At 44.0% G+C, this 14,995-nt stretch overlaps 1 protein-coding gene across 1 annotated transcript; it reads left to right on the top strand.

Annotated features, from left to right (window-relative positions):
• Nucleotides 1-2,540: 2,540 nt before the first annotated feature.
• On the top strand, nucleotides 2,541-12,035 carry LOC131699028 (pescadillo homolog). The gene is made up of 15 exons (XM_058994359.1): nucleotides 2,541-2,686; nucleotides 3,361-3,440; nucleotides 3,922-4,075; nucleotides 4,333-4,442; nucleotides 4,591-4,762; nucleotides 5,039-5,128; nucleotides 5,799-5,915; nucleotides 6,174-6,251; nucleotides 6,671-6,760; nucleotides 7,233-7,363; nucleotides 7,458-7,583; nucleotides 8,149-8,333; nucleotides 8,873-9,021; nucleotides 10,494-10,661; nucleotides 11,187-12,035. The coding sequence occupies exons 1-15, from the start codon at nucleotides 2,663-2,665 to the stop codon at nucleotides 11,265-11,267; spliced, it is 1,755 nt and encodes a 584-aa protein (XP_058850342.1). The 5' UTR covers nucleotides 2,541-2,662; the 3' UTR covers nucleotides 11,268-12,035.
• Nucleotides 12,036-14,995: the final 2,960 nt, after the last annotated feature.

Genomic DNA, 14,995 nt, shown 5'->3' with positions numbered 1-14,995 from the left:
GAGAAATGTCTTACTCACTTCCGCACACACACAGAACAAATGTAATCTTATTGTCAGGCCAGGTGTACAGTTTGAGCAACGCAACACAGACGAGTAATGATGCTATTGTCAAACCAGTGCACACATTTAGCCTAAAAATGTTGTGTTTTTGTATTTAAATGATTAAGGCAGTACTGCAGCACACCAGTCTCTATGTGTAGATCTAAATCTGCAGATTCTGCTGTTGTTTTTAATCTGGAAATTGTTCGGAGCTCCATTTTATCATTTAAAAAATAAGAACATAAGAGAAAACTGTTTTTAATAATAAACACTGATATATATATCTCAGCTAATCACAGCAGGATCCAGGGAAGGGAGCATAGCCCTCAAAGAGCCGCACTAAATGTGTCAGATTTCAAGGTGCTCAAGCCTCTTTTTTTAATAAAGACCCATTTGCTTTACTTTACTCTCTTCAGACTGTGCACTAGAAATCACCTCCATACGAATCCTAAAGCGAAGATCCGAAGCGTTCTGGATCTAATTGAATTGTTCCTCCCTATCTGATCTGCCTGTTTCCTGCAAGCTTGCCGAGCTGTTTTTCAATCCAGCACTATCATCCCAAAGCCTTTCTATATCTCAGGAACTGATTTCCCATTGCAACCAATTACCTTTTAATGACAATCACTGTCGAGACTTTCTACAGACTGATCTCGTAGCCAGTGCCTCATTATCACAGCACGTAGATCCTAACCACGTTACTCCCACATTATAGGGGTCACCTTACCTTCTTTAAAGGGAATTTAAACACTGTTTCTTGAAACCTGAGTCATTGCCCGATCTTGTGTATTTTTTGTGTCTGAAAGAATGCAGACTTTCATTTGTTACCTGATCAGCATGGATACTATTTTTCTTTCTTATTTGAAAATGTGTTCTCGAACGATCGGCCACTTCAGATTAAGCTATCTTGCTTACCATATTAAAAGCATAGCAAAGTACAGTAAGGGATAGTGAAAGTGTGGTAAAGCATCGGTATGCATTGTGAAGCCTGTGGAAGAATGGTAAAGCATATTAAAAAAAAAAACATGGCAAACCATGGTAAAGGCATAAAATAACCACAGGAAAGCAGCAACATTACAGAGCAAATGTACTGTGATCAGAAGAAATGTAATCTCATACTAAGTGTGGCCCATTGCCTCTTTTCACTTTCAGGTACAGGATGGACAGGCTTAAGTAACACCTCAGTCAAAGCCAGTCCAAGTCTCTTATAGAAGTACCTTCAGTGTGTTGAGCTCCCGGGTGCCTGGCCAGTATGGGCCACTGTAGATCAGTGAGGGCAAACACCTTGTGATGATATGTCCTCCCCAACCTGCGGGCCTGCCAGGGTCAGTACAGAGATCACTGTGGGATTCCCTGACAATGCCAGGTCATGAACCTGCGCTTCCCTGACTGCATAACTCACTTTGAACACCACACCGCAGTGCCTGCACCAGGTGAGTCGCATGAGCATTCTATATAATGTTGTTTATTTAATTAACATGACTGAACTGAAAAAGGATCTCTGATTACTCTTGTTAGATGAGCGCACTTGTGACAGAATCGCTTACTCCGTCCTCCATCCCATCACAAACACACACCTATTCAAAGCACGGTACTGTCAGCTTTGTCACACTGAACAGTTTTATTTATCATTGATTTATACCTTACTGTGTAGCGCTGCCATTTTCCTGTAGTAATATTTCTTTCTGAAAGAAATCGTAGCAGTACCGTCGCCACAGTCTGTTCAGAATGCACCATCATTGCATGAGTTTTTAACAGGAGTTACACGAGTATTTTAAACAGTTTGTGATAATTCACATAATCTCTTTAATTTAAGAAGTGTTGTGTATCAAAGCTAAAAGAATCATACCAATAAACCCAAATATTATTATTATTTCTTAGCAGACGCCCCTATCCAGGGCGACTTACAATCGTAAGCAAATACATTTCAAATATGTTTTTAGCCAGCGTCCTTTGTAGATTTGCATGCTTTTTCCACACTTCTATTTGCTTTACCGTTCTTGATCATGCTTCACAATACATTAGCCATGCTTACACGTTATGTTTTTATTACCGTGGGGTATACCAATGTACAGCACTTTAAATACAAGTGTAATTAAGGCGATTCGTAGATCTGATTGATAATCTGGTTGTAGTATTCTTAATCTTAGAATACAATGCTTTGCATGTGCAGCTTCTGAGTTTTCCGTTTAGCTCAAACTTAAAATAACAAAAAGCACGATAAAACATTCTGGAGAAATTCACCACGCACCCTATGAGTCACTTGCTCGGAAGTACTCAAAAACCACAGATTGGCAACTAAATAAATCAATTCAAATAGGGGCAGTGTTTTCGTACGCCCGTTAAATTAATTTAAAATATGATACTGTATTATCTCAAATAGTGTCTTCAGATAGAAAAACATATTTTATGTCTACAACATATGAGGCAAAAACGTCTATATGAATGTTTTAAACAGCCGAAACGACGCAGAGCTGAGCGGAGTTTTGAACAGGCGCTAGTGCAGAGAGCTTTTGACCCCGCTGGTCCTGGGAGGAGAGTGTGTCTCCCACGTGTGTAAGTGATCAGGTTTGCTGGCGCAGTTTGCTAGACCGGCGGAATTGAAAACCTTCGATAAACATCAAAAATGGGAGGTGTAGAGAAAAAGAAGGTAAAGTTTCACAGTGATAGTATTTCCCGTTTAAGGAATTTAATTCAATATTTGATTGTGTTTAATAGTAGGTCCGTGTAACACCGACGGGGCAACTTAAGGTATTTAATTAGTAGTCAGTATTTCACACAGCGCTGGACAGTTCAGCGAAAAAGCAACAAGTATTCTGGTCAAGTGTTACGTTTAACTATTAAGCAGATGGCAGAACAATTGGGTTTATCTCAATTGTTATTTATTTACGGTGCTTTAATTCCGAACTGTTTGGTTAGTATGAAAACATTAGGCTGCACATTGCAGGGGTCCTTCTAGGAGTTTAACGTAACAGAAGACATGCCCGTACTATACTATACAAATGAAAACCTGTCGTGCTAAATTACCTTCCTTCAAAATGTAGATCATATTATTATTATTTGTTTATTTAGCAGACGCCTTTATCCAAGGCGACTTATAGAGACTAGGGTGTGTGTATTACAGAAGAAAGTAATAATTTGAGTTCACAAGTGCCGTGTTGTATCAATAGCAAATCATTTTGTTTAGGAAAAGGATTCAGTGTTTTAAAATGGTCTGAGTTTGCACACCTAGTCTTGGGTGATCTGTACAGCGTGCCTGCTGTGTGCATTGCTCGTAGCTGGTAGACCGTTGTGTAAGTCCCTTTGTCCTTCTCTCCGTGACAGTATGAGAGGGGAGCAGCCACCAACTACATCACCAGAAACAAGGCCCGGAAGAAGCTGCAGCTGAGCCTGGCTGACTTCAGGTTCGAGTCCTCCTGAAACGCAGTTCTAATATCCCTGTCTGACTGCAGCGGTGCATTTTCATTTAAAACAGTTATTCCCGTCATGGGAGTATGATAAATGAGGGAGTCCATGTGGTTTGAGAGAGGAGTGTATTAATAGCAATAGCGGACTATAAAAACAATAACTATACATGCATTGTATACTGCACACATTAAACAAGTACTGGCTAGCACAGTGCTTGAAAACAACCACTTCACTGTTAAAGCTGTGCACTGAAGACATTAAGACTCAGAACATCTGTCTTTCTAGAAGATACCTGTTTAAAAGTGTTTTAAAGTGATTGATGTGCGCTCATCCCACTCTAGGTAATTGTTTTAATGAACCTGTTGCAGGTTGATCATTAACATCTGATTCCTATAGACTGACCTGCCTCTGCTGTGCCCCCCAGCCTCACGCTCTCCTTCCCTAATTCCCTGCCTGCTGTCTCTCTTATTCCCCCAGGCGCCTGTGTATCCTGAAGGGAATCTACCCCCACGAGCCCAAGCACAAGAAGGTGGTGAACAAGGGCTCCACAGCCCCCCGCACCTTCTACCTGCTCAAGGACATCAGATTCCTGCTGCACGAGCCCATTGTCAACAAATTCAGAGAATACAAGGTACGACACGCAGGGGTGTAGCAAGACCAGCAGAGCCGTCAGTGAAGACACTGAAAAATACATTTTATAGGAAACGTTTGTCTACTTTTACTCGTACCTCGGAATAATTCGCTGTCTTGCACTACAGTTACATTGCGTGTGTCAGGCATTAGAAGAGGAGAATTAAAGGTTTTTAGCTATAAAGAACTCCAGACACATTTCACAAGTAGTTCTCAGGTGTTCCTTTTAGAGTCTGACTAGAGTCTCTGTCTGGTCAGGTTTTTGTCAGAAAGCTCCGGAAGGCGTACGGGAAGGCAGAGTGGACAGCGGTGCAGAGACTGAGAGACAACAAGCCTTCCTACAAACTGGACCACGTCATCAAGGAGAGGTGGGCAGCGCTACCAGCTTTCAACACCAGGAGGCGCTGTAACGTTTAGAGTTTTTAAATGAAGTAGTTAGAGCAGCTCTTGTCTGCCTGATATGTTGTATCCACTCTGCTGGGCGTGTGCGTTGACGGCGAGTTTGGGGTGTTGCAGGTACCCCACGTTCATTGATGCCCTGCGTGACCTGGACGACACTCTCTCCATGTGCTTCCTGTTCTCCACCTTCGCTCGCACGGGGAAGTGCCACGTGCAAACCATCCAGCTGTGCCGACGGCTCACTGTGGAGTGGATGAACTACATCATCACCTCGCGCTGCCTGCAGAAGGTATGGGCTGTTTGTGTGAACTGCAGTTTAACACGCAGGGGCTGTGAGTGGGGCAGTGTGGCTAGAGCCGAGGGAGTGAGACACGGGTTATACCTGTGGGGCTGGGAGGCAGTGTGGCTTAGTGATTGAGATGAGGGACTGGGAGGCAGGCTGGCCTGTAAAAGCCATTGTTTTAGGAAGTTGCTATTCTTTGTTCTGAAGATGAGAGAATGGGGAATGCGAGCCCAGCTGAAATGTGTTTTTGATTGTTTGTTGATTTTAATTGTCCTTTCCCAGGTCTTCCTGTCCATCAAGGGTATTTACTACCAGGCAGATGTTCTGGGGCAGCTTATTACCTGGCTGGTGCCCTACCAGTTCGCTCACAATGTAAGTAGAGTTTATGTGCAGAATACAACCAGCTACATTATATTAAAATATAGTTAAAAATACTCTAAAAGATACCATTAGGTGCCAGATCCATTATTGTGAATGGCTGGAAAAGGCAATTTATTGGATTGTGTTTAAAATTGTAGAAGGGCTGATGAAAGGAATGACTCATAATTAATAAATATGTATGAAACAGAGTCACAATGGGGGGGAGGGGGTTATCATAAGACCTGCTCATGTATAGAGTCATGGCTAAGCAAGTTCAAGTTTCTTTAAAAAATTGGTTCCTTTTTATTTGAAAACTATAATAGCTACAATGGGAGAAGGCATTAATAATTAGCAAAGGCTATTTGAAAGAATTCACATTAACAGCCAGACCCAGTTAATGGCTAATATAGCAGCACTGCCAAGCTTCAAGTCCTGGGGCTGAGCTGCAGAATGGCTATCTGTACAACTGCTTTCCAAGAGTTATTTTAGAGAGGTGGCTGCAGACCCCCTAAACCCTTCAGCACTTCTGAGTCTCAGCCAGGAATCCTGCATTGCTGCCCCTTTAAATCACACCCGTGTGAATACCTTTGCAGGTAGAGCACATTTTACTGTGGGTTGATCCTGATCAGACTGTCGGAGGTTAATGAGACTGCTAATAAACTGTGTGTGTGTGTCATTGCAGCACCCAACAGATGTGGATTACAGAGTGATGGCCACGTTCACAGAGTTCTACACCACCCTGCTTGGGTTCGTCAATTTCCGTCTGTACCAGACCCTCAACCTGGCCTACCCTCCCAAGGTGAGTGGGTGTGGGGGTACACTTTTGCAAACCTATACCTATTCCCATACCTGTCAGTGTGGAAGACACAGAGGATGCCTGGATCATTGTAAAAACTGGGAACTGTAGGGGATCTCCTTGCTCTCCTGTCCTCATGTCTTCATGAATGGCAGCCTGCAGTACTTCTTTGCATTGGTAGGTGTCACTGTATGAAGTTGGCTGACTCACTGCAGTTGTTCCAGTGTGCTGGGAGCTAACCTGTAGCTCTGATTTCCACAGCTGGACAGTAAAGACGAGGCGGAGCTGAGAGCAGAGAATGATGAGGAGTACGCCATGGACTCTGAGAGTTACCTGGAGGTATGCACCTGTCTGTCTCTGTCTGGGATGAGTGAAGTCTAGCATCGCCCCGGCTTAACCCAGCTTCATCTCTGATAGATCAGTGTCATTGATTTGTACAGAGCATAGTGTGGTACAGGTGGGAAGCTGAGCAGATTGATATGTTTGTATTGTCCTTGCTTGGTTCTGGACAAAACAGCTAACCAACATTGGTTGTAGGATAAGGTTTCCTTAAAACAGTTTGGAAGACTGAAGTAACAATAAAAAGTGCCTTTTGAATATTATGTTTAAGTGTTTTAGTTTGGCACTCACTGTCCGTCTTCTGTCTTTGCGGATAGATAACAAGGTACAGGCTTTATTTTGTTGCTGTTTTCTATGCACTGGTTGGGTTCATCCTGTGTTGGCAGTGTCCCCTCACTCTGTCCTCTCCTTTCTTTCAGAAACTCTCGGCTCTCAGTGCCAGCCTGGCCCGTGTCGTCTCCTCCAGTGAAGAGGAGGAGGTGGAGCTGGATCAGTTCCCTGCGGAGGGGGTAAGGAGCGCGCGCTCATCACAAATAAATATTTCACTGAACCTTCAGTGCAGCAAGCAGCTTGTAACATCCACGCACCGGGCAGTATTACTCTTATTGAAGACTATACAAACAATGTTTTTTTTAGGACAATTTGCACCATTTTTTTTGGAGAAAAAAAGTTGCATAACTAATAAAAAGCAACACAGTCATACTTTGAGTCCTTAATTGTACTATTTGTCTGTCACTTGTATTGTAAGATCAGAGTTTTAAATGACTTAAAAACATAAACCTGTAGCAGTTGACGTGTCCCGGTGTCTGTTTCTGGGTCAGGGTGAGCAGTGCAGGGTTGTGAAGGTGAGGTTTCTTACTGGTGTCGATTGAACTCCACACATGAACACAAGTACAGGGGTGTGGAGTTCATCTTGATCCGGAGGAAATCCGGTTCGAGGGGATTGTGGCATTCTTACCGTTCTGCTGGGTTCCTCCTCAGGAGGATGTGGAGCAGCTGGAGGCCAGGCAGAAGGAGCAGCTGCAGAGCGAGGCTCACAAGAAGATCTTCGAGGGCCTCAAGTTCTTCCTCAACAGAGAGGTGCCTCGGGAGCCCCTAGCCTTCATCATCAGGTCAGTCCGCTGCTAAAACCAGCTGGATTAACAACTGAAGATAAATGCAATGACAGAACTAATCTTCTCCCCCCACCCCCGGTTACCTGCGCAGGTGTTTCGGAGGGCAGGTGTCCTGGGACAAGTCTGTGTGTATCGGTGGGACCTTCGACGTGACAGATGAGACCATCACCCACCAGATAGTGGACAGACCCAGCCTGGACAAGCAGTACATCAACAGGTGAGGAGGGCTCTGAACAAGACCCGCTTCTGTCAGCTGTGCTCAAGCCCTCGCAGCTGCTAGTAAGCCCTGCTTCGTCTAGTCGTCTAGAACACAATCAACACTACTATAGGCAGCTGATCGGACAGACCTGGGTGTTATCTCTGTCCTCTTAATGTCTGCCCCCCCCCCCCCCCAGCTGTGAGCTCCTCTAGTGCAAGACAGGGGCACTCTCCCTTCTCTGGCACTGTGAACCCACAGCTCACAAAGGCCTCTTTCAGTCTCTCTCGCCCCCCTGGACATCAATGCAGCTCTTTCTCTGGAGACTTCCTGGGGGAGGAAGCGGGAGTCATGGGAGCTAGGCCATTGTTCCTGTTATTAACCCTCTCCGAACCGGCCAGGGTGCTTTATCAACTAGAAGTGGTACATTTTTGTGAAATGAACAATTGTTTAAGCTGATTTCCCCTGAGCCTAAAGCTGATTGCGCTGATACAGTGTGTGTTTAACTCTCCACGTATCTGTATTGCAGTTAGTTGTAAGGTTACACAGTACAGTACACTGACCCCGCGCTGTGCTTGCACTGCAGGTACTATGTGCAGCCCCAGTGGGTGTTCGACTGTGTCAATGCCAGTCTGCGGCTCCCTGTTGAGGATTACTTCGCAGGGGTCACTCTGCCACCCCACCTGTCCCCCTTCGTGGTGGAGAAGGATGGGGACTATGTACCGCCAGAGAAGCTACGACTGAGAGCCCTGCAGCGCGGAGAGAAGCCAGGTAGGCACAATGCTAGGAGCTAGCTCCAGTGGTTGCAGGGTAGCGGTCCAGTCCTGTTTTTCATTTTCAGTTCCTTTTTCAAATTAATTTCCAATTCTTTCAACGGAATTGGAATTGAAATTTTAGAGACTTAAAAATTGTTGTGCTTGTTCCACTGTTTTGATTTGAAGGCAGTTGAAGTGATTGACAGTGACTTTTCATTTTAACAGGGTACTGCTCATTGCAGTTTTGATCAGTGATGTGTTGGAATTGATTGAAAGGGCAAGGGAGTTGGAATGGAAATTGGGAGTTGATTTTAAAAAGGAATTGGAAATGGAATTGGAATTGAAAAACAGGAGTTGAACCCGACCCTGGATGGTCGTATATACTTCCTGCCATATTTATTTATTTATTTATTTATTTATTTTATAAACTGTCAATGTTTTTGTAACGGCTACACAACATCCATCTCCATATGAGGGAAATAAAGCTGAGCTCCAGTTCAAAGTTACAGATGGTGAAGTGTCTCAGTCCTGAGGTCTTGTTTTCTCTTTTCACAGAGAATGCAGAGAGCTCGGAGGAAGAGGAAGATGAGGAGGAGGAGGAGGATGATGATGAGGAGGGATCTGAGGATGAAGATCTGGATGAGGAAGAGGAGACAGACGAGAGAAACCTGAAGAAGATGGAGCAGCAAAGAGCACAGGGCAAGGTACTGCAAAGCAGATACAATCCATACACAGTGATCTCATACAGTCCATACACAGTGATCTTATACAGTCCATACACAATGATCCCATACAGTCCATACACAATGATCACATATTATTATTATTATTATTATTATTTATTTCTTAGCAGACGCCCTTATCCAGGGCGACTTACAATCGCAAGCAAATACAAATACATTCAAGTGTTACAATATAAGTCATACAATAAGAACAAGAAATACAATAATTCTCAAGTGTGACAAACCACAATTCAATAATACAGCAGATAATAGTGAAAGTTACATCAGGATATGATTAAGTAGTGATAGTTACATCAGGATATGATTAAGTACAAAATACTACAGATTAAACACTTGGGAGATTACAATATTCTGAGGTACAGGATTAAATGCAGTAAAATAGGGGGCAGATAAGAGCAGAATAAAGCATATTTAAATGAAGGGTGATAGTGTCCCAGGATACAACAGAGGAGTTCTACAGGTGCTGTTTGAAGAGGTGAGTCTTAAGGAGGCGCCGGAATGTGGTCAGGGACTGGGCAGTCCTGACATCTGTAGGAAGGTCGTTCCACCACTGCGGAGCAAGGGTGGAGAAGGAGCGGGCTCGGGAGGCAGGGGAGCGTAGCGGAGGTAGAGCCAGTCTTCTAGTGCAGGCGGAGCGGAGAGGTCGAGTGGGGGTGTAGGGAGAGATGAGGGTCTGGAGGTAGCTGGGTGCAGTCTGATCAAGGCATCTGTAGGCTAGTACAAGAGTCTTGAACTGGATGCGAGCGGTGATCGGGAGCCAGTGGAGCGAGCGGAGTAGTGGAGTAGCGTGGGCGAAGCGAGGTAGAGAGAACACCAGGCGAGCAGCAGAGTTCTGGATGAGCTGGAGCGGACGGGTGGCGGACGCAGGGAGGCCAGCCAGGAGGGAGTTGCAGTAGTCTAGGCGGGAGAGTACCAGGGCCTGGACCAGGAGCTGGGTAGCATAGTTGGTGAGGAAGGGTCGGATTCTTCGGATGTTGCTCAGGAAGAATCTGCAAGTGCGTGCCAGAGTGGAGATGTGCTGGGAATAAGAGAGGCAGGGGTCCAGGGTGACTCCAAGGTTTTTACACAGTGATCACATACAGTCCATACACAGTGGGATCAGATACCCAGAAGCTAGGAGACTATCTCGGTACTACCACTATGCTTTCAGCCACTTTATGGTCAGTGTTTCGTTATTGTTGAGCACATAGATAACATTATGCTTGAAATACCCAGGTGATTTATTTTGTATTTATTATAAACAAGTAATTTTATTTGTGTAAATCTTTCATGCATGACATTTTTTTTAAAGTAACTAAAAAAAAAAAAAAAGTTGTTTGGCAAAAAAACTTCCATTGATTCTTATTGGGGGGTGGGGGGGGGGCTTATTCAGCCGCGTTAAGTATTTGAATGCGATTGCAGTGCTGTGGTTGTGCCTCCCCCTCCTCTCCCAGGTCCTCCCAGTGAAGGTGACGGCAGGCAAAGTCAAGGCAGAGAACAGGGCTCGCTCTGAGCAGGAGGAGAAGGCTGAGGAGAAGAGGCTCGCCATCATGATGATGAAGAAGAGAGAGAAGTACCTCTACGACAAGATCATGTTCGGCAAGAAGAGGAAAGTCAGAGAGGTGAGCCACGCGGACTTTAACAGGGCTTCTGTGTTTCACAGTGCACAGGGATGGGAATAAGACTCCTATTGCAGAGCACTTTCACTACGAGCTTGATGAGCCACTGTGTATCGGCAACAAGCTCAGGTGTGTCTTAAACCAGGAATGAATCAAACTGCTATGCAATGGGAGTCTTATTTCCATCCCTGGTGCACGTCTCCTGCTTTGGGGCCACATGGTTAAAAGCTTTTGAGTTACACTGTGGGATGTCATACTTCCCTAAGCTTTTGTCATGATAGAACTGCTCCTATAACCAAATGAAACGGCTATAGCTGTGTATTTCTGGTTTGTTGCCTCAGGAACATCAGAGAACCCAAACATGCTCCTGCATTACAATCCAGGTCACGCTCATACAAATTTATGAGCCGATAATGAAGCTGAAAGTGTTCACACGACAGGGGAAAGATTTTAATGTGGATATAAACAAGTGTGCTTTTAACACCTTGGGGGGGGGATTTTAACCCAATTCCATTTTCTCTCCCACAGGCAAACAAACTGGCTGCGAAAAGGAAAGTCCACGAGGAAACGACCAAGGCTGAGAAAAAGAAGAAAAAGGCCAAGAAATAGAAGGAGGAATGAACTGTAAGAATAAGGTGACGGTCCGTGAGGCGGTGGGGGTGGTGTTGTGTTGCACACACACACACTGCAAAACATTATTTTAAACGTGGATTTGAAGCTGCATGAGAAATGAGTGGCTTTATATCATAAGCTTGTGATGAAACCAAACTGTTGTCCATTTGTCTAATAGCCTGCCCTAATAAAATGAGTAAAATTCTCAAGAGGAGTATCGTAGAAGTGTGAGCTCGTAACAGATGTGTGTGTGTGTGTGTAAACCCACAGTGCCCCAGGCTCAACGTTGGTGATTTTCACTTGCTAACGGGGCAAATTCAAAGCACATTCATTTGAATCCGTTGAGAGATGTGAAGAATTTGCATTGCTTTTCATTTAAGCGTTCAGGTAGCAGTGCTTACCTGTCCTACTTTTAGGGAAATTGAATCTACTGTACAGACCATTACTGGAGGTTGTTTTCCGTTCGTGCCTTTTATTATGAACCCTTTATCTGCCACACTTCATTTTGCATTCTTTTTATTACAAGTGTATTTTAAAAGCACCCCTGCTCAAGATGTAAAAAGCGTGATTTATAGGACATTGTTGCATACTAAAAACTGCAACACAGGCTCCCTCCTCTCTCAAGTGTACTAGGAGGTGAAGGGTTAAGTTGGGTGGCAGCCCCATTGTGGGTTTTGTTTAAAAGTTAAATCAATTGTATTAAAGAAACTGTATAAAAAATAGTTTTTTTTCTTTATAATGTACGTAATAAAACTGTTCAAACCATGTTCATGTTGCATTTGTTTTCTTTACTCCAAGGGATAGCATTGGAGTCCACTGGGTGAACTTTAGCGATTATTAAAAAATGTGTTGGTAAAAATAAATATTCACAGTTTTAAAAAGCAGTTATTACCCCACTGTTTATTGGCAAACACCACCCCCGCGTTAAATCCATCTCTGCCAGCAATCACAGGTGTGGCCACATGTCTACAAGGGGATAAATTCTTTGTTTGGAGAGTTAGTTTAGAGGCCAGGCTGTTTAGGCACCCAAGCTCTGCTATCTCGGGCCACTTTTACACAGCCCTGCACATGCAGGTGGAGTAAATCGAGCCAGGGCTGCTGGTATTTACACAGGTTGAATAAAACCTATTTAAAGGGGTCTGCTCTGATGCAGTAGAAACGAGTTTCCAGTTCTGTCTCGCTGCAGGATGGCTGGCACTTTGCTAATGACGATGGAGGGGTTCTGTTCTCTTGTGACTCACGACACCCTGCCTCTGAAAATGGTCTCTTAATTCCCCCGGGGGCTGGTACACACTGTCACTGTTCATTAACGGGGTGGGGGCTGGCGGACGACAGTTCATACAATCGGCCTGTGTCAGAGACTGAAACAAAGGACAGCACCAGCCTGGTGCCAAACAGCAGCTCTAGATGGCAGTGTGATCTGAGAGGTGTCAGGTGTGTTCATCTCCATAGATAACAGGGCATCATTTTATAATAATGCCAGCATTAACTCTTTAACATAGGCCTAGTCTACTGTGTGATACACAGATTGAGCTTTGAGCATTTCTCACTAGAATTTAGCATTTCATAAGAACAATTTTTAGGAAAAAAGAAATGTAGGAAATCCAGTTAGTTTCATTAATCAAAGTTTTACTCAGTCTTAAAACAATTTCTGTTTTCTACACCTTAAATGTGGTTGTGATTATGCAGGGTTGTTGCTGTCTCTCACTGCTCTGTACAGTAAACAAGGCTTGCACGCTTTGTCATCTGAAGTGGTCCTAGCTGTCGGTTTGGTGTCACTGTGCCACTACCAGCCTGGTACTATTGTTTCTGTTGCCAGGTAGCTTAATTATTACAATGTACTGTAGACAGTTCCTCATACCTCACCAGTGGGGCTGTGATGACCCAGCTCTGTGCCTGTGGAATCGCCCACCCCTGACCCTGTGATGTTCTCCGTGGGAGGTGCCAGGGGTTGTGCCCTGCTGCTCCATATCTCCATTCCCCCGTGCCCACGCTACATTGTGAACATTGCCTCCCAGCTCTGATCGCAGCCTGGCTCTCGCACATTCTGCACATACTTACAGCTCCTCCGTCACAATAGCCTGAATTATCTTTCTTTTGTGGGGGTGGGGGTTGCAATGACTTTGACATTATTAACCCCTTCAGCTCTGATGTCACCAAGTGGAAGATGGCAACCAATTTGCAGACGTTTTGGAAATAAGGCTAGTAATCATAAAAAACAAAGCCATTTAGTATTTGGAGTTTTATCCGGATCCTTCCATCAAAACAAGGAAGCAGCAGTGTGGAGTAGTGGTTAGGGCTCTGGACTCTTGACCGGAGGGTTGTGGGTTCAATCCCCAGTGGGAGACACTGCTGTTGTACCCTTGAGCAAGGTACTTTACCTAGATTGCTCCAGTAAAAAACTCAGCTGTATAAATGGGTAATTGTATGTAAAAATAATGTGATATATGTATAATGTGATATCTTGTAACAATTGTAAGTCACTCTGGATAAGGGCGTTTGCTAAAAAAATTTAATTAAATAAATTAAATTAAGGAAAACTTGTAAGTTGAACACTACACTTGAAATGACCTTAATGCTTTAATCAGACTTGTCCAAAAGCTTCCCAGGGAGTATCTTTTTCATTAATGGTCACCTACCAAACACAAGAGTTGTGGTTTCTGCTTGAGACCAGTCTTGATCTGTTTGGCATTTACTCGCCCTCATACGAAAATCCGTTTCCTCTCGAACCCTGAGAACTACAGTCTAGTACAATGCTAACCGTGGTCCGTGGCAATTCAAAATACATTTAAGTTCTCCGTCAGTGCGAATGTATTTATGACTTTGTTTATGGTGCATCCAAACTGGTGCAAATGTCCTGCAGACTTTAGTCCACATCTAAATGTGTTTACTGGGCTCTTGTGTTTTTTACAGTAACTGAACACATTTACATGTTATTGTCCTTATGTTTGCATTCAACGTGATTAACTTTAATCAAATCCTTTTTTGTTGTTGATGGATCAACCAGTATCTAAGGTTATGTTTACCCCTACAACCTTCATTTGACTGCCAATGGATTTTCTGTAAAAGGGTGTGCGACAGGATGACTGGGTGGATAGAGATTCAGAGACAGGAACTGCAGGTTTTAAGTGCCAGGACACATGCTTACTAAACAAAAATAAAACAAAAAACACAAAACAAATAGGCACAGGGCCAAACAAAAGGTTTCTACAAAAATACAAATAAAACAAAGTGTCAGGCTGAGCAACACCTTCACTGACTTATGAAACCAAAGAAGACCCGCAACACCCACCAAACATACCTTCCATGTGGTCACCCCTCTCCCAGACAGTTCCTCCCACAATGGACCTCCTGCCTCTCTTAAATACCATGTGGCCAGGGTTGATTGCCAATTAATAATTCAATCAACACCTGGCCACATTCTGCACATGTATTTGGCAGGGATAGGAATTAACCCTATCCCTGCCACCCACCACCACAAACACACCCAAAACAACCAGGGCTGGAATCTTAACTTTCAGCCCTGCCATATCTAACACACACTTTTTCAAATGATATTTACACATAATATCTACAAATTATACATTTATCTACATGTGCAGGGCTTCTGCCCTGCCACGGGGTGTTTGAGCCAGGAGGGTTTAGTTTATTTGTGCTGGGCATGGTTCCTGAAAAGCATGGCTCCTTTTTAACAGTGATTCTGTTCATTTATTAGAAGACAAGGT

Source organism: Acipenser ruthenus, chromosome 21 (genome assembly GCF_902713425.1).
Source record: "Acipenser ruthenus chromosome 21, fAciRut3.2 maternal haplotype, whole genome shotgun sequence".
NCBI classification, from domain to species: Eukaryota; Metazoa; Chordata; class Actinopteri; order Acipenseriformes; family Acipenseridae; genus Acipenser; species Acipenser ruthenus.
The sequence above is the reverse complement of the archived record's forward strand: the minus strand, read 5'-3'. Positions and strand labels throughout refer to the sequence as shown.

Bases quoted from the DNA above. Each gene is read 5' to 3' on its own strand.
- LOC131699028 (XM_058994359.1), top strand. From the start codon at position 2,663: ATGGGAGGTGTAGAGAAAAAGAAG. The intron at 4,763-5,038 runs GTATGGGCTGTT...GTCCTTTCCCAG, and splicing joins CCTCGCGCTGCCTGCAGAAG to GTCTTCCTGTCCATCAAGGG. The intron at 10,662-11,186 runs GTGAGCCACGCG...TCTCTCCCACAG, and splicing joins AGAAGAGGAAAGTCAGAGAG to GCAAACAAACTGGCTGCGAA.